A 23,538-nucleotide genomic window follows, 5' to 3' on the forward strand; every position below is an offset into this window, starting at 1 on the left:
GTGGGTCCACGTGGTGGCCCACCTGATTTTAAATCAATCTGGTATTTGTAATTTTCCTTTAGCAGCGCCTGTTGCTAGATGGTGCATATACAACACACATATCATCTGGGCTCCACATCCAAGCCATGGACGGTGTGGATGTTGCTGGTAAAACGTACATCATGTGGGACCCAAGAACTTGCTAACGTCAATCAGCATGGTGGGTCACACGTGATGGACGAGTTGGATTTAATACATACATCAACAGTGGCTTCCACCGTCCAAGCATGTGGATGGTGTGGCTACAAAAAAAAATACATCACGGTGGTCCCTACCGTCCAGATCACTGGACGATGCAGATCCAACTCATACCTCATGCATGGGTCCCATAGGACTGTCCAGGCACGGATGGCCTGGATATGAAACACATATATGATGGTGGTCCCCACTAACTTGCTGACGTCAATACATCAGCTATATAGCTGATGTAAGGTACATCAGCCAATCAGCTTTCAAGTTGGGGTCCGTCTCATGAACGACATGGATCAAGTGGGCCATACAATCATCATCATCATCAAGAACAAAGAGAGAGAGAGAGAGAGAGAGAGAGAGAGAGAGAGAGGTGATGTAGTGGAGGGACCCCGCCACTATGGGCCCCTTATATGATTACAACACATACATCAAATTTAGTCCCATCACAAGTAGGCCATTAAATTGAAAATCAACGGTGGATCACCCACCTATTGGCCTTCTTCTTGGTCCCTTGGAATGCTAATTTCATAAGCTTCTTCTTTGATGGAAGATGATGAAGTTTTGATGGTGGGGATGAGAGCTTTTGGGGTAGGGAAGTGGGCCACACCTAGCTTCTCCTTGGGAGGCTTGGACATTAGCTTCTCTTAGGTTGCTTGGGGAGTGGGTTGAGAATGAGAGAGAGAGAGAGAAAGAGAGAGAGAGAGAGAGAGAGAGAGAGAGAGAGAGAAGTGATGGGATGAAATGAGATAGGTGAGTGATGTGTGAGTGATGGGTGGAGTGATTTGTGTAAGAGATGGGATGAAAAGGTATGAGTGGAGAGAGAGAGTTGACTTTGGGAATGGGTGAGGGATGGGGTAGGTAAAGTTGTGTACTTGACATTGATTGATGGATTGATGTGATGTATTGTAGAGATTTCTTTGATATTCGCAATAAACGCGGGCCCACAACTCCTTACTAGGGTATCACATCGGCGCGCGAGATGCAGCGCTGAAACCGCAGCGACAACGTGGTCAGTAGGATACAAGTTTCGAGTCGAGTCGACATATATATACAGGATGCAACTTAGGGTCGCGCGCATATGCCGATTACAAGTTGTAGGTTGTCGAAATTCGACCGGGAGGACCGCGGAAGCCTGCAGAATGGTACGGTTTATGATACGGGCCTTACACACACACATACACACCACACACTCACACAGTAGTGGGATTTCACCACCTATGGGTGCTCGAACCCTTGACCAGGTGTTGAAACTCCTAGGAGTCTACCACCAGAGCAAGAGCAAGGACCCAGATCGATTGGACTAATCTATTGATTAATTGACCAAAATGATTTCTAGATAGAAACTTGCTGGACAATTTTGGCCCTGGTCGATCGATCAAGCAAGTCCATCAATCGATTGATCGTGCCATCGATTGATCAGAGGTTCAATTGACAGCCCTATGAGTATGCTGTTTTTCAATAGTGTGGTTTACAATAGCTCGAGACCTTTATATCTTATCTAAGCATGTTCAAATGGGGCTCCTAAGGCTAATGGATGATCAATTAAAGTTTTTCTATTAAGTCAAGATCATTTAGAGGTTAATAGTTGTTTTGAGTCAATGATAGGGTCATCAATGCACATTATTTACTTATTCTTTGATCCTTGATGCTCCACATCCTCTTTTGTTTTCTGTTTTTTGCTTTAAAGGTCTCAACTGACTACATGACGCATTGACTCATGTAATTAACAAACAAGGTGCACAAATTAATGCACTAATAAGATTCTAAGTTGGATGTGTATATAGATGGATTTAGTGATCTCAAGATTGGTTTACAACAATCACGTGGTCCGATGGTGAAGTAGGTGGTTGGATGTTTATGTCTAGTGCTAGATTGTATTTCTAATGGTTGGTTAGATTGTAGATTGAGTATGCGAATTTATATTGAGTCTTGAGAGTTGTTACTAAGTGTGTGCGGGTCTAAATTTGTGTATAAGGGTTGAACTCTGAAAAATACGGACTGAAATTAGGATGTACCCGAAGATATATAAGCACAAAATTTGTTGAGATATTACTTTTTCTCTCTCTATTTGGATTCTCTTGAGGCCTGTCTACTTGTTTTGCCAAATTATTTTCGGAATTTGGGCCCAAAAAATGTGTCCAATCTAAAACTCAAGTGGGCTTCACGTGAGAATAGTGGGTGTTGAATGCTCACCTTTGACTCAATTGTGTGGCGCATGCATTGTTATGTTTTTGAGGAAATCACCCAGTTCATATGTTTTGCCCAATCATGTTAGGATGGGCCTAAAAGTAAAATAGATCTAAGACAAAATTTAGAATTCATAATCATCTTGAGCAATCGTGGCTTCCAATGCATTCCAAATACAAGGTCCCAAATGAGGCCTAACTAAGCCCCACCGCTACTGGGGAACCACCATGATAGTCGTAACAAATCCACCGCATCTGCAAATTCCACCAGACCATTTTAAGGTGCCAAAAAATAGGCAGATCCAAAACTCAAGTGGGCCACACAGTAAGAAACGGTTCGTATTGACCACTTCCCATTGAAACTAGGGCAATCTTAGGCCCACATAAGTTTTGGATCAGGCTATGATCTTTGTCTTCAATTAATCCCAGCGGGAATGACCTTATGACCGGTTTTGATGGCATATAAACAACACAGTGGAACTCTGGAACGTTTCAACCGTAGGCATTTCCCTCCCCCTCCCCGGTTTCCTACCGTGTGGTTCACTTGAGCACTGGATCAACCTTCATTTTGGGCTGAAGTCTTACCATGAGCTGCCCAAGCCGATGGACGGGGTGGATTTCTTGAAAACTTAATGGTAGGCCCTACGTACATCACCAGGTCACAACCACTGGTCGAGTTAGCAGGGTTGGCGTTTGGAGGTTGTTGGTCAATATCAAAATACAAAGGTCAAACTGTACGCAAGATGAGCGGCAGACGGGGCCCTCTTAGTGGTAACAGCTTAGTAGGTGTTACCCCTACCATGTGGGGGCCCATATTGACGAATGTTTTTACGCCCATCTTATTTTTTTAGCTCATTTAAGGATGTTACCCTATAACTTAAGTAGATACAAATCTCTGGTGTACCACACCATTGGAAAAAAGTGATGAATAACCATTAAAGTTTTTTTTGTAGGTCACAAAAGTTTTGGATCAAGCTATCTTTGTATTTTCCCTTCACACAGTTCTGTTTGACCTTATCAACAGGTTGGATGACTTTTTTAATGGTGACCGTTCAATCATCACTGTTTCTTGTGGTGTGGTCCACCCGAGATTTGGATATGCTTAATGTTTGAGACCTCAAACAAAAATGATCTGGAAAAACAAATTGACGGAGTGGGTTTAGGACATATCATCAAGGTAGGCCCTACGGCAAGGGTAACACCAAATCTGCGCTCTTGTTACATACGGTGAAAAAACCAAATAGCTTTATAAAAAACACATTTAAAAGTTGGTGTTTTTTTGTCCATGACCCAAAAGACATACCATTATCTTGAAAAATTTGCCAGAACAAACACATAATACAAGGCTATCCTGTCATTTGGTTCCGATTCCTCCAACACCTGTTACAAATAGGTGATACTTGCATTAATCCAAATCAAAGAAGATGCGTTTACAACTTTCAGAAAACTAGTGTGGTGGTGTTCACAATTATCCCTGTAGGTATTGACCGTTGATATTTTATTTTTACACATTGCTTTATTGATATTTTATTTCTTATGAAAGGTATGATTTTCGAGACATAAGCCATTCATGTCTATAATACGACTGGACCCGATCATATCATCACGTGGCCATGTATACTGTGGAGAGATGGATTGTCCACCTTATTGGGAACGGATTGGCTACTTCCCCTGCCACCGGCCCCGTTGCTGCTGGTCGGTGCTCTGTGGGCCCCACCATGACGTATGTGCTTCATCCATTCCGTTCATTCATTTTTAAAGATCATTTTAGGGCTTGATACAAAAAATGATAGGAATATATATCTCAGGTGGACCACACCATACGAAAACAAAAGTGATTGGATATCCACCATTAAAATCCTCCTAAGGCCCACTGTAATGTTTATTTGACATCCAATATGTTGATTAGGTCATACAGACCCAGATGAAGGGAAAAAACAAAGATCAGCTTGATCCAAAACTTTTACGCCCCCCAAAAAGTTTTTAATGGTCGAAATTCATTCAACACTGTTTCCTGTAATGGGGTCCAGTTGAGATTGTGATATAACTCATTTTTTTTCTCATGAAATAAAATGATCTAGAAAAATAGATGGACGGCATGGATGAAACACATACATCATGGTGGGGCCCACAGAGCACCGACCACCAGCCATTGGCTGGTGTCAGGGGGAGTAGCCAATCCGTTTCGCTTCTTATTCTTGTATATATACTGCATTGTCATTTCAATGAGTTCAATATAGGAATTAACCTTCAAATTGACCTGTAATTCTTATTTTACCGAAAAGTGCCTTGACTAATGAAATACATTTTCTAAGGGAGAAGATGACGAAAATACTTTTTTATTAAAAAAATAATTCTTAGTCAAGCCAATAATTGTGGCCTATTTGGTATGTGTATAACGAGGAACCCATTCAATAAATGCAAACCACTCTGATAACCATACATAACTAAAACTTGAATGATCCAATCATAAAGTGGTCCACACCAAAGAAAATATAAATTACCAAAATTATTAAAATTCATGTATAACTCACTTAATAATTCGATTGGCTGTATTTTATTTTATTTTTTGTCTGATCATCACGAAGGAGTGCATATGTTAAGATGGTTATGATGTCATACACGTGTCACATGGGCCCACCATTCTTGCTTTCATAGAGAAATTAATTGAAAGCATTTTGATTTTGGTAGTATCTCTTTGAATTATGAGGAATTTTGCGGTAGAAATCCCAATAAAAGTATCTAATAAATGAACCTTTTGTCACTGTGTGATCATTTTTTTACTTTTGTCTTCTAGTGTACATTTGTATGCTAGCAGAAAAGGATAGGATTGTACAGGCTAGATTTTGATCTGGTCCGTGTATGCCACGTGTACATTTCCGTACCTGCAAAGGCATTGCATTTGGCCTTGAAGAAATACAAGATAGAAGTATTATACAATGCTCCCATTGAAGATTGTATACAATCGAACCATCAGTTTGTACAATTGAGGTCCAAGGTTCATTGATCTAAACCGTTGATTTGATGGAGGACCCAAAATTACTGGTCTTGATAAGATCCATTATATTGGAAGATTCCAGTTGTAGGACAATTGTCCTTTCCTTTTTTGAACAATGAAAGGACATGTTCTTTCCTAACCTTTTTTGTCCGCCTCCTTCTGATCTGTGGTAAATTTTCAGTACATCAATAGTCTGTCGTGGATCTCATAATATCAACGGTTTGGATCACTTAAAAATGGGCCCCACTTGTTAAAAAAAGAACTGTACTATACGCCTATAAGATATAATTGGTCATGAGTGCTGCCAAAGTCAACATAAAAGATGCCCAGCCTGTTTCTTCTCTGCGTCTAACCTTTTCTTGCAGGCCGACCACAGAAATAAGACCGTCCTCAAAGACAATTTCTAAGATCGTGGCGGTAGAATTCATCGGAGAGGAGGTGGGTTAAGATCCAACGGTGACGGATTCATGGAACGCGCGGGCCACTACGATGATGGCTCGGGCATGGAGTTTGGAACTGCTAGTAGCAACAACCCATGCATAATAAGCGAAATAGAAGAAGAAAATCCGAATGAGCCATTGGAGGCTCGGTATCGAATTCCGACACCAGTGGAAGGAGTCTTGGAGGAGGATGTCTACGTCGCAGTCGGGAAGAGCAGCTCGAGCATGGACGCGCTCGTGTGGACGCTGAAGAACGACGTTACTCCGGCAACGTTCGTTTACCTTGTTCATGTCTTCCCTCAGGTGCACCATATTCCTACTCCATGTAAGTTGGTTCTCTTCCTCTTTTCTTCCCACTGGTAATGCTATTTGCACACGTAACACCTGCACGTGCCGAAAATACATGACCTATATGCTGACATGTTACACGTGTGTGATATCTGGGATGTTCAACTAGCTTGGAATTCACTCCGATTCGCTCGGTGTGTTATGATTGTGGATTGAATGGGGATGGTTTGTTTTCCTGGCCCTAATTCGAAAACCCGAGTACTCAACTCGACTCAGAGTCGAGTCAACTCGAAGACTCGAATGCAAGTAAATGCCCAGTCAAAGTCAACTAGAGACTCATGTTCGGGTCTTGGAGTTGACTCGACTCAGCTCAACTCTGAGTCGAGTTGTGCATTTGTGTTCCCCACAAATTATATAAAAATACATTAATTGTATGTATAACATGCATCCAATCCTCTACTTGCCACAAAGAGCAGCTTCCTGTTTTTTGTAATGTGATTGGGCCATGTTAGGAGTTTTAACACCGAGTCAAGGGTTCAAGTACCCATGGGTGGTGAAATTCCACTATGGCGTGAGTGTGTGGGGGGTGTGTGTGCGCGTGGGGAAAAAAAAAGAAAGAAAAGAAAACGCAACATTGCTTAGAATATCAAGGATGACCTGGACCAATCCCGATGTTTGTGATGAGCAGAGGATCCATATTTTTATAACATGAATATAAAGTCCTCTGCTAGCCATAGATAGAAAATTTATGTTTGTTGCAATTTGATTGAGCAATATCATACATTAATGATATGGACCAATTAGAATGTGGTAAAACAAAAAATTTCTATTTATGTTAAGTAGAAGATCCCGATTAATGTACTATAAGAGAAACACTCTATTGCTCTTAAAATGCTATAAGTTATTGTGCTCCTAATTGTATCGATTTACTTGGATAGTCTATTCAATCAAATCTTAACAGTCCATTAAGTTCAATACATTTCAAAAGTTATCATACAAAAATCATTCTGATCAGATGATCCAATCCACCTCCTTTGAGTTGGACTTCTTTCTTTACAGCCATTCATTTTTGAACCGTGGATGAGATGGTTATAACTGACGAAGTGATTCTATATAATCATAATCAATCCTTGGTAGGCCTATTTTTGCATAAATTATCTTGATAGGCCCTATTTTGTGTAAATAGTTAATCAACTTGTTGATCGGACCTATTTTTGTGTAAATTATGGTGATGTCCCTATTAAAGACCATCACTCAAATGTTTCATATTTGTCAAATAGGCATGATATTTGCATGGTAGTCCATTAAATGTGCACTGAACCTAATGAATGGTCTAGAATGATTGATTGGATTAAGTGTCCCAATGCCACCAGGAGCTCTATAACATACAGTTCTGTGAGTGCACTGGATCAACTCTGATAATGTAAAATAAGATTTATGAACGGCTCAGCAACTGAGGTGCCTTGGTTAAGCTCGAAATCTCACCGAGTCGAGTTGACTCAATTGAGTTTCGAGTCGAATCAGCAAATTTTAGAACTATGATCCCGGTTGTCCAGTGTTATGTACAAGTGTGCCCCTCTTGATATGCCTGATTTTCACGCAAAAGAATACCAGTGCCTGATGGACGTATGAGATGATTCGCACGTGTGACACATCAGCAGTAGGAGAGGCTTGTGTGCTGCTGATAGCATTCCTCCTTTCCTTCTCTTGGTCCGGGTGACTGGGATGTAACCCAATCCCCTGACCCTTGACTATGCACATAGCATAATTGTAAGTCAATCCAGACCGTCCAGATCACTGAACCGATTGTGATGGACCGTAACCCAAAAACAAATCAAATCCATTCTAAAATTCAATAGTTATTGTGAATCTGGACCATCTATATTTTAGTTTAAACTATTCATTTGATATACAACAATTTGAAAAGGTTAGGATTCATCAATCAGTGCGATTTTAGAGCATCGCTCGATCGACAGTATGCATCACAATCTGGTCGATGTGGATAGCCGTCCATGTCTGCCACATGTAAGAAAAACGTTGGTAAACATCACCAGAGTCTTGTCTAAGAGGCATCGTACAATGCTCAAGCTGGAAGGTTTCACATATTATTTAGACTTTCAAATGACCCAATAACCCAAAGAGCTCTTGTATTGGGCCCTCGTGGAAGTAAGCCATCGGATATTTATCATTCATAGCCGTCCAAATAAATTTCCACTAATCTGATGCTCAGATAGTCAAATCAATCCTAAGTTTCGGTTCATGTTAATTTATTCTAGGGTAACCATAATTTGAACAGTTTTAGCAATGTCATAGTCGCAAAATTTAAGCACTTTTTAAGTGCGTGCGTATCATAGATCACATTCTGACAGAGTATCAAGTTTTTCTCAAAAATATTAGTCCTTTCAATGGGAGTTATATCATACTCAGGATGAGTATGACGCTTGATACGCAGGTACTCGGAAGTTGTATACGTGGCAGATATAAACTCCTATAAAACCGACTAGATTATGTAACCTACTGTTTACAAGTATGAATCTTAATATACGATTGATTGAACAAGACTAGCTTATGATTCTTCTACAATTGTTCGTGGAAATAGGACCATTGCTAACTGTCCAATAAATGTTCCCCAATACCATAGTGAGATAATAAAAAACATTAGTTTTTGGCTCACGATACGTCTATACCATAGTACGGACGGTTTAATATGTCTAATTATATTCGAAACTGCAATTTTTAACTAATTTTTAAGTGCCTGCGGGTCATACATCACACTCTGCCGGAGTATTAATTGTTTTATCTTTTTCAACCGAGTGGTCCGGGTCAAATGCATGTGTGGAAGGAGACAACGTAGCACGACGGGTTATCGGCAGGGGTATTTTTGTTATTTACCAAGGCGAATCTTTTAGTGGCTATGCTAGGGTGTGCGGCACGTTGTCCACCCGACGGATGTATGCCAACTCACATAATCCAAATCGTGTGGCCCACTTTAATGGACGGTGTACCAAATATCATGCTGATTATTGGATTCTAATGGATCATTTGATCCCATGAAATTGATGGTGGTAAAAGAAAATTAGAAGTCAAAGTCAATTGTGAAGAGGTTTGTGGACCATTTCACACCTGCAATGGATCTTCCAACCTAGGAATCAGGTCATTTCACACCTGCACGTGGACGGTTTAGAAAAGAAGTGCTTAAACCATTATTAAGCGGATTGTGGACCAGATGAGTGAAACTTCTTCAACTTTTCATGCATAATATATGACCATTATATCCAACTAGATGGAAAGCTCACATCTCGTTGCTGCGTGGACCTGCGTCATGTGGCTGACCCCACACATGGGTGGAATCAGTTTTGGGTAATCGCCTTACACCTTAGCTTTGGGAGGTGCATTTTTGCGGGAGCAAAATATTGGGGGAACGGTGAAAGCCCATGGAGAAAAATCAAGCAAAGTACTCTAATGGCATGACCAAGTCCAATTACAAACAACATAATTTAATATGGAAAAATCTTTGCGGAAAAAACCATGGTAAAAAGTGTCTAACAATCAACATGAGATTTTTGAATTTTCTCAATGGCATCAAGCAGCCATCGATGGCATTGAACTGTTGTCGATGACATCGAATGGTCCATTGATGGCATTGATAGACCCTGTTACTGAAAGATTTAAGACATCAACATTAATCTCCACCATGTTTTCAATCTTAATTCTTCATACATTCTTGTCCTCATCTCTAATTTCAGCTTGTATCATAGTTCCACAATCACTTCTTGTGCACACTTCGTCTTTCACATATGTCTTCGCCAAGTTCAAAGAAATTGTATAGAACTTGAACTTCTTTGTGGGAACCACCTTAGTGAGCATGTCCGCCGGATTCACACTCGTGTGAATTTTCTTTAGAGTTGCGCCTCATTCTTCAAGTACTTGTCAGATAAAATAGTAATACACATCAATATGTTTAGTATGTAAGTGATAAATAAGGTTTTTAACCAAATTAATCAAGTTTTCGCTGTTGCAATTAACTGGCACAGCCTCCTGCTGAAGCCTCAACTGATTTATCATCCCTCTCAACCAAACACCTTACTTGAATGCATCCGTCACTGCCATATACTCAGCTTCAATCGTGGAAAGAGCCACTATAGACTAAAACTTCGATATTCAATTGATTGCTCCACCCACTAGAACAAATGAGTAACCGGAAGTCAACCTTCTAGTATCCATACTGCCAGCGTAATCAAAATCTACATGGCCTACTAACTTCACCAATGATTTCTTAAATGTCAAGACGTAGTCCTGCGTACCTCGAATGTATTAAAGTAGTCATTTCACTACCTCACAATGTTGCTTCCCAGGGTTAGACATGTATCTGCTAACAACACCCACCGTGTGTGAAATATCTGATCTCGTATAGACCATGATATATATCAAGCTACCAACTGCGCTCGAATAAAGCACACGAGACATCATGATTTTTATAATCAGTTTTAGGACATTATTCAAAAGAAATTTTAAAATGAGCTACATGGAAAATGCTTACCGGCTTTGCCCTGTCTATTCTATAGTTTATCAGTACCTTCTTGAAGTATTCCTCTTGAGATAACCAAAGCCTGCTCCTCTCCTTCTCTCTGCGAATATCAATGCTAAGAACCCTTCTTGCAGTCCCCAGATCTTTCATCTCAAATGTCCCTGATAACTGAGTCTTCAGTATATCGATCTCAAACGTGCTATGACTAGCGATCAACATATCATCAACATACCAAACCAGGATAATGAATTTTTCATCACTCAATGTCTTGAAATAGATACAATGATCATATTCACTCCCGGTAAACCTCTGACTCACCATGAAAGAATTGAACTTTTTTTTACCACTTCTTAAGCGATTGTTTTAGGTCATACAACGATCTCTTTAGCCTGCAAACCTTGTTATTTGCCCATTTTATTTCGAAACCTTCTAATTGTGTCATGTAGATCTGTTCTTCTAATTCCACATGCAGGAAGGCAGTCATTACATCCATCTGCTCTAGCTCGAGATCGTATTGGATAACCAACACCAACATAAATATGATAGATACTTGCTTCACAACTAGCACGAATATCTTAGTGAAGTCTACGCCTTCCCTCTAAGCGTTTCCATCTACTACCAACCTTGTCTTGTACCTATCATGTTTCTTCTTGAAGATTCACTTGCATCAGATAATTTTTCGACCGATGAGAAGCTCCACCAGCTCCCATGTCTTATTCTTGTATAAGGAGTCTATCTCATCATCTATCGCAACTTTTCACGTTTTGGTATTCGGCTCATCAAGAGCCTCCTGAAGAGTATACAGATCCCCTTATCTGTAATGAGGGCATATGCGACATTTGAGTCAATCACGTATCTCGTCGGTAACCTATGATCTCGTAGAGGATTTCTTCTCACAGGTGGCTGTTCCACCTACTCTTGTACCTCTGTCTGCGTTTCTGTCTCAGTATGTCTCATATTTGTCTAATTGAACGTCAATCACTAACTTTTCCAGTTCCTCGTGCTCATCCTTATGGAACAATGATCATTCGTCAAATTTGATGTCACAACTAATGATGATTTTCTGCATGACCCAGTCATATATCCTATACCTCTTCACACCACCACTATAGCCGACAAAGATGTATTTCTTAGCTCTTTGGTCATGCTTATCTCTCTCAAATGATGGTACATTAGAGTAAGCATCGCAACCAAATACACATAGTCCCAAGTAGTCTACCCCACTGACCACTCCACACTTCTTCTAGAATCTTGTAATCAATAGTCGTAGAAGGGGACCAATTGACCAAGTAACAACCAGTGTTAACGGCCTCAGTTCATAGTTTCTTGCCTAACCCATCATTACTAATCATATATCGGGCCCTTTCCAAGAGAGTCCAATTCATACACTAGGTCACATCATTTTTCTCTAGTGCGTGACGCACTATGTTTTGCCTCACAATCCCTTCATCTTTACAACATCAATTAAATTCTCCATAAGTGAATTCTCCGCCATTATCTATCCGTAGTACCTTCAATCTTCACCCTGACTGTTTTTCTACCATGGCCTTCCACTGCTTGAAGTTACTAAAAATATCGGATTTATTTTTCATAAAAAAATATATACCATTCTGGAATAGTCATTAATGAACATGACAAACCATGAAGACTCTCCACTAGAAACTACGGGCGATGGCCCCCATAAATCAGAATGCACATAATCAAGAACACCGTTACATACATGTTTTCCATATTTAAAAGATAACCTTGAATGTTTACCATATATACAATGTTCATATATACTTAAATCAAAACCTTTAAAAGTTGAAATTAAACAATAGTCAGAAAGTACATTCATGCCCTGCTTGCTCCTCACTCACTCATGTGGCCCAATCGTACATGCCACATACACACAAATGTGGATTCCGCTACAAACACTGCAGCTCCACCCAATGAAGTACTCTCGATCAACCTGTAAAGATTTTCATTTCACTATGCCTTCATGACAACAAGTGCCCCTTTGAAACTTTAAGGACATGCCAAACCCGGTGAATTTGTACCTAAGCGCCTCGAGTGCTTCAAGCGATATCAAACTCTTTCTCATATTAGGAACTATAGCACTTACATGCTCCATGCCATTAAACATTTTGATGCGCACTGATCCAACACCCACCACATTACAGGCATTATCATTGCCCATAAATACCTGACCACCATTGTACTCTCTATAATTGGTGAACCAATTTCGATGAGGAGTCATGTGATATGATGCTCTAGTATCCAAAATTCACTCATCCTTACAATTATCATATAAGTGTTATGCAATGAACATTGACAGCACATAATAACCACTCGTACCTTCATCAGGCTCTGCAATGTTGGCCTCCCAGGAAAAAGCCCCTGAGTTCACTTTCTTAATCTTAGGATTTTTGCAATCCTTCTTCATATGCCCAAATATTCCACAGTTCCAACACTTCAACTTTCCTTTTCCCTTGCCCTTGAATTTGGACCTTGATTGAGAAAACCCATTGTCTCGCTCAAAATTTTGTCCCCTCATAACCAATGCATCAGTATAAGCACACACATCATCACTTTTCTTTCTTATAGCCTTACCTTGAATGACTGAAATAACGGTATCGACGTTAATGGTCAATCTACTAGTGCACAATGAGTCCTTGAATGACTCATACGAAGATGGGAGAGAATTCAACAAGATGCATGCCTGATTCTCATCTTTCATCATTTCTTCTACATCAAACAATTTACAAATAATCTTGTTAAAGTTATTAATGTGATCCTCAACATCAGCCCCCTCTGACATCTCTAGATTGAACAACTGAAGCTTTAAGTACAAACAATTCTCAAGAGATTTCTTTACATAGATGTCTTCTAATTTCACCCATGTACTTGTTATAGTTTTCTATCTCATGACATTATAGATGACATCATACATTAAACATTTTTGGATAGAGGTTCTCACTTTCTTATCCATCTTGTTCCATTCATCATCTATCATAGTTTTCGGTCACTTCTCTAGGAGTGCATCATTTAATCCTTGGATAGAGATTCTCGCTTTCTTATCCATCTTGAATGACTCATACGAAGACGGGAGAGAATTCAATAGGATGCATGCCTGATCCTCATCTTTCATCGTTCCTTCCACATCTAACAATTTATAAATAATCCTGTTAAAGTTATTAATGTGGGCCTCAACATCAGCCCCCTCTACCATCTTTAGATTGAACAACTGAAGCTTTAAGTACAAGCAATTCTCAAGAGATTTCTTTGTATAGATGTCCTCTAATTTCGCTCATGTACTTACTATAGTTTTCTCTCATGACATTGTACAAGACCTCATCTATTAAGTGCAATTAGATAGAGTTTCTCGCTTTCTTTTCCATCTTGTTGCATTAATCATCTATCATAGTTTTCAGTCACTTCTCAAGGAGTATATCATCCGATCCTTATTGAACTAGGAGACCAATCATCTTGACCTTCCATAGTTCAAAAACATTTTTTTCGAAATATTTCTCAACATCGAACTTAGGATTAGAAGCCATTGATATTATGCTTTCAGATTTAATGTGTCTAAACATTATTCTTCGATATCACTTCTTGGAGGATTGCAGAAGCACACATAGATGAATCAAGAAAAATATTTTAATCGCACAACCAAGTTCAATCACAAACAAACTGAATTTAATGTGGAAAAACCCTTGTGAAAAAAATCATGGAATAAAGCGACAGTAATGCAATATGAAAGCAAAAAATTACGAGAGATAGAGATTACCCGATTTGAACAAGTCTTGAATCTCCCTTACAAGCAAAGCTATGCATTTGAAATCCTTGGAATGAATTAGAAAGACCTCTTGATCCTTTCACATCCCATTTACACCCATAATTATAACCTTTATGAGAATCATAATCAAAATCAGAAACAAATCCCGCGTGTGCGCAATTTTACGCTCACTTGATGACACCTTTGATGACACTTAAATGACATCGATAGACAAACACCATCGATGTCATCGAGTAGAACACCAAAACATTATAGAAACTAAATATGGATTTTTAGATTTCGATGGAACTTCAATGGGATTTTGATGTCATCGATGGCATTGAACCCCTTTGATGACATCGAGCATTACACCAAAAGTGTCCATCAATTAACATGAAAATTTCAGATTTTCTCGATAGCATCGAGCAGCTATCGATGGCATCGAACAACTATCGATGACATCGACTGATCCAGTTGCTGAAAGATTTGAGACATCAACAACACAAAAATGTCTTTCACTTATCTCTTCAGGTTAGGCTATGTTATATAAGATGAAAAGACGGATATTTTCTTTTTGGTGTTCAAAATAGCTTTTACTTATGCCAACAAGATTAAAAGGAGAGTGGTAAAACATTTCTCTAAGGAGAGTTTATTGTATAAATTACATCAGATTTCTTGATCTATACTAGCATTAATCTAGAGTATTAAGGCATTTAGATTGTGTATCTTGATCGGCTATTGTCCTGATTGTTGAGAGAGACCTTGGAGAGGATTGGTTGCATATGTCTTTTAACTCCTGTACACCTACAACTGTACGTTCTCTAATGGTGAGAAGCACTAATGTGAAAACATGTATGAATTTGTAACAAACTCACGACTGATCGAGGAATTTCTTAGACTAGTCGAAGCAACTCTAGGACTAGTCGAAGAAGGCCTAAGACTAGTCGAAGAACAGACCAAACTTATGTAAAATAAACATTTGATTTATGTATCCAAAATGACCTACTTCTAAGGTCAACCTAAGGTCAGTCAAACCTCAACCATGAAGTAAGGATATTGAAACATTAGGAACTAGTGACCTTGAAGTATGAGCCTTGAAGTCTTGATGTAGTTGAAATCTTGATGTAGCTCAATCTTGAAAGTGTCTTGAGTTCTTTAAAAACTGCCTTGTACTCTTCTTGAAGTCTTGCAGCTTGAGTCTTGTCTTGTGAGCAGTTCTTGCATTCAAGATTGATCCTTGTACTTGTGAGCTGTGCTTGTTGTGAGCTTAGCTTGTTTATGAATGTTGATCCTTGAGAGAGCTTCACTTATGCAAGCTATATATAACAGTGATTTTGGCACCACAAATTTGACAACAGACAGGGATATAAACTATAGCACTTACAATCTCCCCCTTTGTCAAATTAGTGACAAAACACATAACCAAGATAAACATAAAGTAAAACAACTGGTTAAAGAGTTATGAACCAGGTCATATAAACTGGCTTACCTGCAAATCAATATTCAATATTCAACATTCAACATTCAACCAGTTTCATTTAACTAGTTCAAACATACTCCCCCTGAGTAACATAACCAATGCTACTCCTCTCACAATCACATCGTTAAGAACAAACCATTCTCCCCCCTTTTGTCACAATATGACAAAGGAAACAACAATAAAGGAGAACTAAATAAAGGGATATATGAGAGTAAACATGTGGAGTTATGAGAGTATAGCAAAACAGTGATAGAGATACTCAGCATAGCTTCACATAGAATAAATATCCAGCATAAAACATAGATAGTATCCAACTCAAAATCAATCAACCAAGTGCTAAGTTATAAAGTTATTACAGACCAGAAGTCTTATATAAACTAGTCAGAACTAGAACCAGATGACGGAGCAGGAATAGAGGGATCAAGTTGGTGCATGCCTTTGTTCAATCGCTTACGATATTTGCGCATGTACTTGAATTGTAAATCATGAGCAACAGACATGTTTTCCATCTTTACATTTATATTCTCAACTTTATCCTCTAATGCACTCAGACGAGCATCAACATCAGATGGTTCAAAATCTGGATCATTTGTTGAGTCAGAATCCAGTTCCTCAAAAATGTCATCCATATTAATGTCAACACCAGCTTCTTCATGACCACCACCACCACCACCACCTTGTTTAGGAAGTAGATCCAGCTTCATCTTATTGATATTAGTATTGTTGAAGATCAGATGATGGATTGGTGCCTCATCAATCGGCATATCGACTAACATATGTGTAGCTAATACAATCATTAAATAGGCAAAAGGAATGTCACTTGACCAGGATGGAGTCTAAACTGAAGAATGAAATGACAGATTAAGGATAGTAAACAAATCTGAGTACCATTGGAAATAGCATGGATAACACGAACCATAAACGAAGTCAATTCAGTTTTATTACCCGAACGAGGATACAGATTAGACACAAAAATTTTATGGAGAATTCTGTATTTGGGTAACAAATACCTTGCGGGAAGCGCATTCCCTTTTTGTGTCTATTGAACATTCATGTTGCACAAGTCTCTAGTGAGCATGCGTTTTTCAGACATTGAGGGTTTATCAGTTAAGTTATGGATAGGAATACCCTCATCATTCACAGGAATGTCCATAAGGGCTGAAATTAAATGACGATCAATGTCAAAAGGCCCTTCTCTAGTAGATATTTTAAAAGTTAAATTATCCTGTGAGAAAGCACTAATACATGTAAACATGGATTGGGCAATGGACCGGTATGCAGGCCCACCCCAATGTAATAAGTTAACCTAACCTACAGCTTCAAGCATAGGAAGGATATCAAAAGGTGCAATATGATTAACATCAACAGGATGTTCAACAAAAACATTACGTAATCTAATGTCCCTAACATATGATGGGTCATGATTGGGAACAAGAAGATGACGCTTAGAGATAATGGTCGATCTGGAGGAAGAAGAAGGACCACGGGAAGTAGTTTTTCTACCTCTAGAAGCCATTTGCAACAAGGATATCAAGGAATTAAGAAGTTGCAAAGGATTGAGAAGTGGGTTTACTCAAAACAGATTTTTCAAAATCCAAATCCCAAATCTCAATGAAATCTAAAATACAAAGCTTAAAGCTTGAAAAGTAAACAATCTAGACACAAATTTGCAAGAAAAACGTGATTTGAAACACTAACCTTGAAGAACATGAACAGTGGGTTCGACAAGTCGAAGCACAGCTCCTTAGAGAAGAAAAACGAAATGAGGAAGAAAGTAAAAAATTCCCAATTTTAAATGATTCCCGAGTTCTACGACCGGTCGTGGATATCTACGACCGGTCAAAGGTCGACTGGTCGAGTATACTCACGACTGGTCGAAGAATGACCAAAAATTCATATTTCTTGCAAATTATACAAAAATTAGAATTCAATCTAGCAAATATATGCACTATAATACAAGTAGGCATAAATAATCATTTTAAAATGCACATGCCAAGATCAAATTTCATCTTTTTGAACCTGCTTTTATCGAGAGGTTTTGTGAAAATGTCAGCTCGTTGATCTTCGGTAGGAATATATTCTAGAGATTTAACTTTTTCTTCTACTAATTCCCTTATATAATGAAATCTAATGTCAATGTGCTTAGTACGAGAATGCTGAATAGAATTTTTTGAAATATTTATCGCATTGGAATTATCACAATGTAATAACATAGAATCCTGTTTAATTCCATAATCACTTAGCATTCGTTGCATCCAAATAAGCTGTGTACATGCATTACCAGCTGCGATATACTCAGCTTCAGCTGTTGAAAGTGATATAGAATTTTGTTTCTTACTAAACTAGGAAACTAGACAATTTTCAATATAAAAACAACCACCACTGGTTGATTTTCTATCATCTAGATTACCAGCCCAGTCAAAGTACCCAACTAATTGGACACTGGTCTCATGAGGATACCAGAGACCGAGATTTACGGTCTTGCGACATATCTAATAATTCGCTGGAGCAATCAAGTGAGATTCTTTTGGATCAGATTGATATCTTGCGCAAATACCAACACTTAGAGAAATATCAGGTCTACTAGCAGTTAAATATAACAAACTACCAATCATACTCCGATAAAGTTTTGAGTCAACATTTTTACCATTAGAGTCTTTTGAGAGTTTCAGGGTAGTACTCATAGGAGTATCGAAATTCTTGCCATTCTCAAATTCAAATCTCTTGATTAGATTCAAAGCATACTTAGATTGAGAAATGAATATTCCTTCAGGTTGTTGCTTTACTTGCAATCCAAGGAAATAAGTCAATTCTCCAACCATGCTCATTTCGAACTGTGATTTCATCAAATCTGCAAACTCAGTAGTCAAGTCAGTATAAGTTGATCCATAAATGATATCATCAACATAAATCTGTACCATTAAGATATGATCATTATATTTTTTAACAAACAGAGTTTTATCAACAGATCCCATTTGAAAATTATGACTTAAAAGAAATTTCGTTAGTTTCTCATACCATACCCTAGGTGCTTGTTTTAATCCATAAAGTGCCTTTTTAAGCCGATATACATAATCAGTATTTTTGGAATCTTCAAAACCCATTGGCTGTTCAACATAGACTTTTTCATGTAAATCGCCATTTAGAAAAGCACTTTTCACATCCATCTGATAGATCTTTATCTTTCTAAAACATGCAATGGATATAAATAGTCTGATAGATTCAAGACGTGCTACTGGTGCAAAAGTTTCATCGAAATCAATCCCTTCAATTTGAGTATAACCTTGTACCACTAGTCTAGCCTTGTTTTTAATTATATTTCCACACTCGTCAGACTTATTTTTGAAAATCCATTTTGTTCCAATAATGTATTTATCTTTAGGTCTTGGTACGAGATACCAAACATCATTTCTTACGAATTGGTTGAGTTCTTCTTGCATCGCAACAATCCAGTTCTCATCAGCAAGAGCTTCTTTTATGTTAGATGGTTCTATTTGGGATGTAAAACATACATAATTACATATATCCTCAAGTTGTCTACGGGTGCGAACACCGGTGAGAGGGTTTCCAAGAATTTGTGTGGTTGGATGATCTTTAACAGTCCTCAACTCAGAATCAGTCTGATTCGATGAAGTATCAGGTTTATCAATGATTAGTACTTCATCATTATCTGAATTAGAAATTGGCGTGTTTAAGTGATCATCAATGACAACATTAATGGATTCTTGAATCACACTAGTCCTTTTGTTCAGAACCCTATAAGCTCGACTGTTTAAGGAATATCCTAGAAAAATACCTTCATCACTCTTCGTATCGAATTTTTCCAAATTTTCACGATCACGTAAAATATAGCACTTGCTGCCAAAAACTCGAAACTATTTAACAGTAGGCTTTTTATTGAACCACAATTCGTAAGCCGTTTTATTATTATCTTTGCTAGTGTAGACTCGGTTAATAATATAGCAAGCTGTGTTGACTGCTTCAGCCCAAAGATTTTTAGAGAGCTTCATGCTATTCAACATGACATTAGCCATTTCTTGAAGCACCCTATTCTTTCTTTCTACAATTCCATTTTATTGTGGAGTTTTGGGAGCAGAGAATTCATGTAATATTCCTTGGTCGGTACAGAACTTCTCAAAATTGCTATTCTCAAATTCAGATCCATGATCACTTCGAATTTTACTGATTTGAGAAGATTTTTCAGTTTGAATCCTTTTGAAAGCTTTTCTTACTTCTTCAAGGATTTCAGATTTATCCCTTAAGAAGACAACCCAAGTGAATTTGGTAAAGTCATAAACTATTACCAGGATATACTTTTTTCCACCACGACTTTCTGTTCTTGTAGGTCCTATCAGATCCATGTGGAGAAGTTCGAGTGGTCTTGATGTGGTATTTGAATTCACCTTTTTGTGTGAGTTCTTTATTTGTTTGCCTATCTGACACTCACCACATATTTTATCTAATTTCTGAAGTTTGGGTAAACCTCTTATAAGTTCTCGTTTGCTCAATCTATATAAATTTCGATAATGTACATGTCCAAGACGTTTGTGCCATAAATCAGTCTCGTCTGTATGGACCATGTAACATGTTTGACTAGATAAGCTGGATTCGCTAATAATATAGCAATTTTCAGACGTTCTACGTCCAGTTAATATTACAGAACCCTTATTGTTTAGTATCTCACAGCTTTGATTAGAAAACCGAACACTATAGTTATTATCACATATTTGAGATATACTAAGCAAGTTATGTTTTAAGCCTTCAACATATAAAACATTTTTAAACACAGGAAGATTAAAAAGTTGAACCGTACCTTGGCCTATAATCTTGCAGTTGCTACCATCACCAAATGTGACTGAACCATCAGTCATATCTTTCAGATCCGTGAATAAAGCTTTGTCACCTGTCATATGCCTGGAGCATCCACTGTCTAGGTACCACTTTGAATGACTTGTTGCTTTGAAAGCAGTGTGAGCAACCAAGCAGGTAACTTTAGGAACCCATTTCATAACTGTTTTGGGTTTAGGAACATAGTTGGTCTTCTTTTGTGTATATTTGTAGGAATGACCTATAGAGTTAGATTTTAAGAGCTCCTTGAGTAAATCAACTATCTTTTCAGCTAGTGGATTTCGTTTCTGATTAAAGTTGACATGGCTGCTTCTAGGTTTTGAAAAGTTTTTGAATTTCTAGAAAAATCTTGATAAGTACTTTTCCCTTTTGAGTTTGAGGACTCTCCTTTAACAAACATAGGAGGAGTATACTTTTGTTTAGGAGGTAGATTTTTATCATAGCCCAACCCGGATAGATCGCCACATTTTCTTGATCCAGATAAAAGTTTCTCTAACTTTGGATCACCTTGGGCATATTTCCATGTGTCCTTTAGACTCAGAAGAGAAGATACTTCAATTTTAAGTTTCTCAATTTCAGATTTTAAATCAATAATTAGGGAGTTTTTGAATTCCAAATCGCATTTTGATTTTTCAAAACAATCTGAAATTTGTGATTTTTCTAAGACAAGTGATTCAAAATAATTTTTGAGTTTAGAAAACTTTTCTTTTTGAAGTTTAAGTTTGACAGCAATTTTACAACTTTCCTTATATAGGGCATTGTAAGCGTCTTGAAGATCATCTTCATTTTCACGTTCACTACTCAGATTTTCTTCACTTGTTGAGTCATTATCTGAAAATGTGAATTTGGCTAAAGTCATACGAGCTTTAACCTCATTGCCCGACTCAGTTTCAGAATCTTCTGATTCAGAAGAACCTTCAGAATCAGATGATTCATCCCATGTAGCCAACATACCCTTCTTCTTGGGTTTGTCCCTTTTAGGACATCTATTTGCTAAGTGCCCATATTCTTGACAGTTGTAACATTGACTATCTTTCAAAGATTTTTTAGATTTGGGTCTAAACTTCTTTTTATCATTTGATTTTTGAAAATCAACCCTTTTCTTGCTTTTGAAAATCTTGTAAAATTTCATAGCTAAAAGAGCCATATCATCTTCTGAATCAGAATTTTCTTCTGAATTACATTTAGAAGATTTTAGTGCGATATATTTACCTTTAGAAGCTTTAAAGTTTAACTCGTGGGTTTGTAGAGAACCAACTAGTTCTTCTACCCTCATATTATCCGTATCACGAAGTTCCTGGATTGCGGTTACTTTAGAATTAAACCGTTCAGGAAGTGAGCGTAATATTTTTGCACACACTTTACTTTCTGGGATTTTATCGCCAAGACCCCACATTGAGTTTACAATGTCATTCAATCTAGTATAAAAGTCCATAAACATTTCATTTTCCTCCATATGAATTTCTTCAAATCTGGTTGTGAGGAGTTGGACTTTAGATTTTTTGACAATTGTAGTACCCTCGTGTGTCATTTCTAATATATCCCAAGCTTGCTTTGCAGTATCACAGGAAATGATTCTTTTGAACTCATCCGGTGATAGTGCGCAAGTAATTGCATTTAGTGCTTTAGCATTTGCACTACTCTCACTTTTCTGAAGAGTGGTCCATTGGTAATATGGTGTGACTTTCATAGATTTTGAACCATCAACCCCAGTAACTTCCATGATAGGAGGTTTCCATTCAGTCACTGTGGCTTGCCACACATTTTCATCCATTGATTTGAGGAAGATCCTCATTCTGGCTTTCCAATAGGCATAGTCGGAGCCATCAAAGGGTGGAGGCCTTGTGACTGAAAGGCTATCAAAATTTGACATCTTAAATAGCTTAAATCGTTAGCTCAGGAATTAAATCCAAGAATTAAAAAAGAGTTATTAGGCTTTGATACCACTTGAAAAGGCCTACCTATATGTCCTAGAGGGGGGTGAATAGGACAATGCCAAATAAAACTTATAACAGCGGAATTAAAAAGAATATGATAGCCAAAATAAATCACAATGCAAGAAAGTAAAATAGCCTCAAAGTTCAAATCTTGAGAGGTTGATACATATGTTGTTCTAAGGACAACCTTAAACCAAAAACCAGAGTTTATGGTAGGACAACCTTATTTCTAGAAAGATCTTTGTATCAAATCTCAAACTAAAGAGGAATACAGAAATAAATACAAACTGAATTGAAATAAATTGTAATCATAAATGTATTGTTCTAGGGACAGCCATACACCATAAAAATGGCAGGGCAACCTTGCTGGAACAACTTCTAAAGAAAATTGAATATCAAGCTGATAAAGGAATAGCAGAAAATAAATTCTAAACTATTACAAAATTCTCACAATGCTTGAATTAAATGATTACAACATTCACCACCATACATACATCCCACAAAAGAATAATTAAAGATCAGAAGTATAAATCATTCAACCACAACACAAGGGATTATAGTGGTTCGCCTGTGTGTTCACCAACTGTTAAACAACAGCCACACAGAATGCTACTCCACTCCTAATATCCTCACACAGGGGATATTAGCGTTCACTAACAAAATAGGTTTTCCCAGGTTCACCCAAAACCTTTACAATTGTGTCTTTGTCTGTGGGCTTACACAATTAAAAAACCTCACTTCTGAGTTTTCCTGGCTCTCCTCAGATAACCAATATAACAAGATTTTTCTGGCAAATCTTGAAAGAAACCAAAACAGAAAGGAATTTACAATTAAATGTAAAATAC

General features: G+C 37.9%; 1 protein-coding gene across 1 annotated transcript in view; it reads left to right on the forward strand.

Moving 5' to 3' along the window:
* The first annotated feature begins 5,731 nt into the window (after positions 1-5,731).
* Positions 5,732-23,538, forward strand: part of LOC131258201 (U-box domain-containing protein 37-like) — a 34,872-nt gene continuing 17,065 nt past the window's right edge. The window contains exon 1 of the mRNA XM_058259336.1: positions 5,732-6,180. Coding sequence (XP_058115319.1) covers positions 5,883-6,180 — 298 coding nt within the window. The 5' untranslated portion in view covers positions 5,732-5,882. The remainder of the gene's footprint in view (positions 6,181-23,538) is intronic.

Source organism: Magnolia sinica, chromosome 10, assembly GCF_029962835.1.
Source record: "Magnolia sinica isolate HGM2019 chromosome 10, MsV1, whole genome shotgun sequence".
Taxonomy (NCBI): Eukaryota; Viridiplantae; Streptophyta; class Magnoliopsida; order Magnoliales; family Magnoliaceae; genus Magnolia; species Magnolia sinica.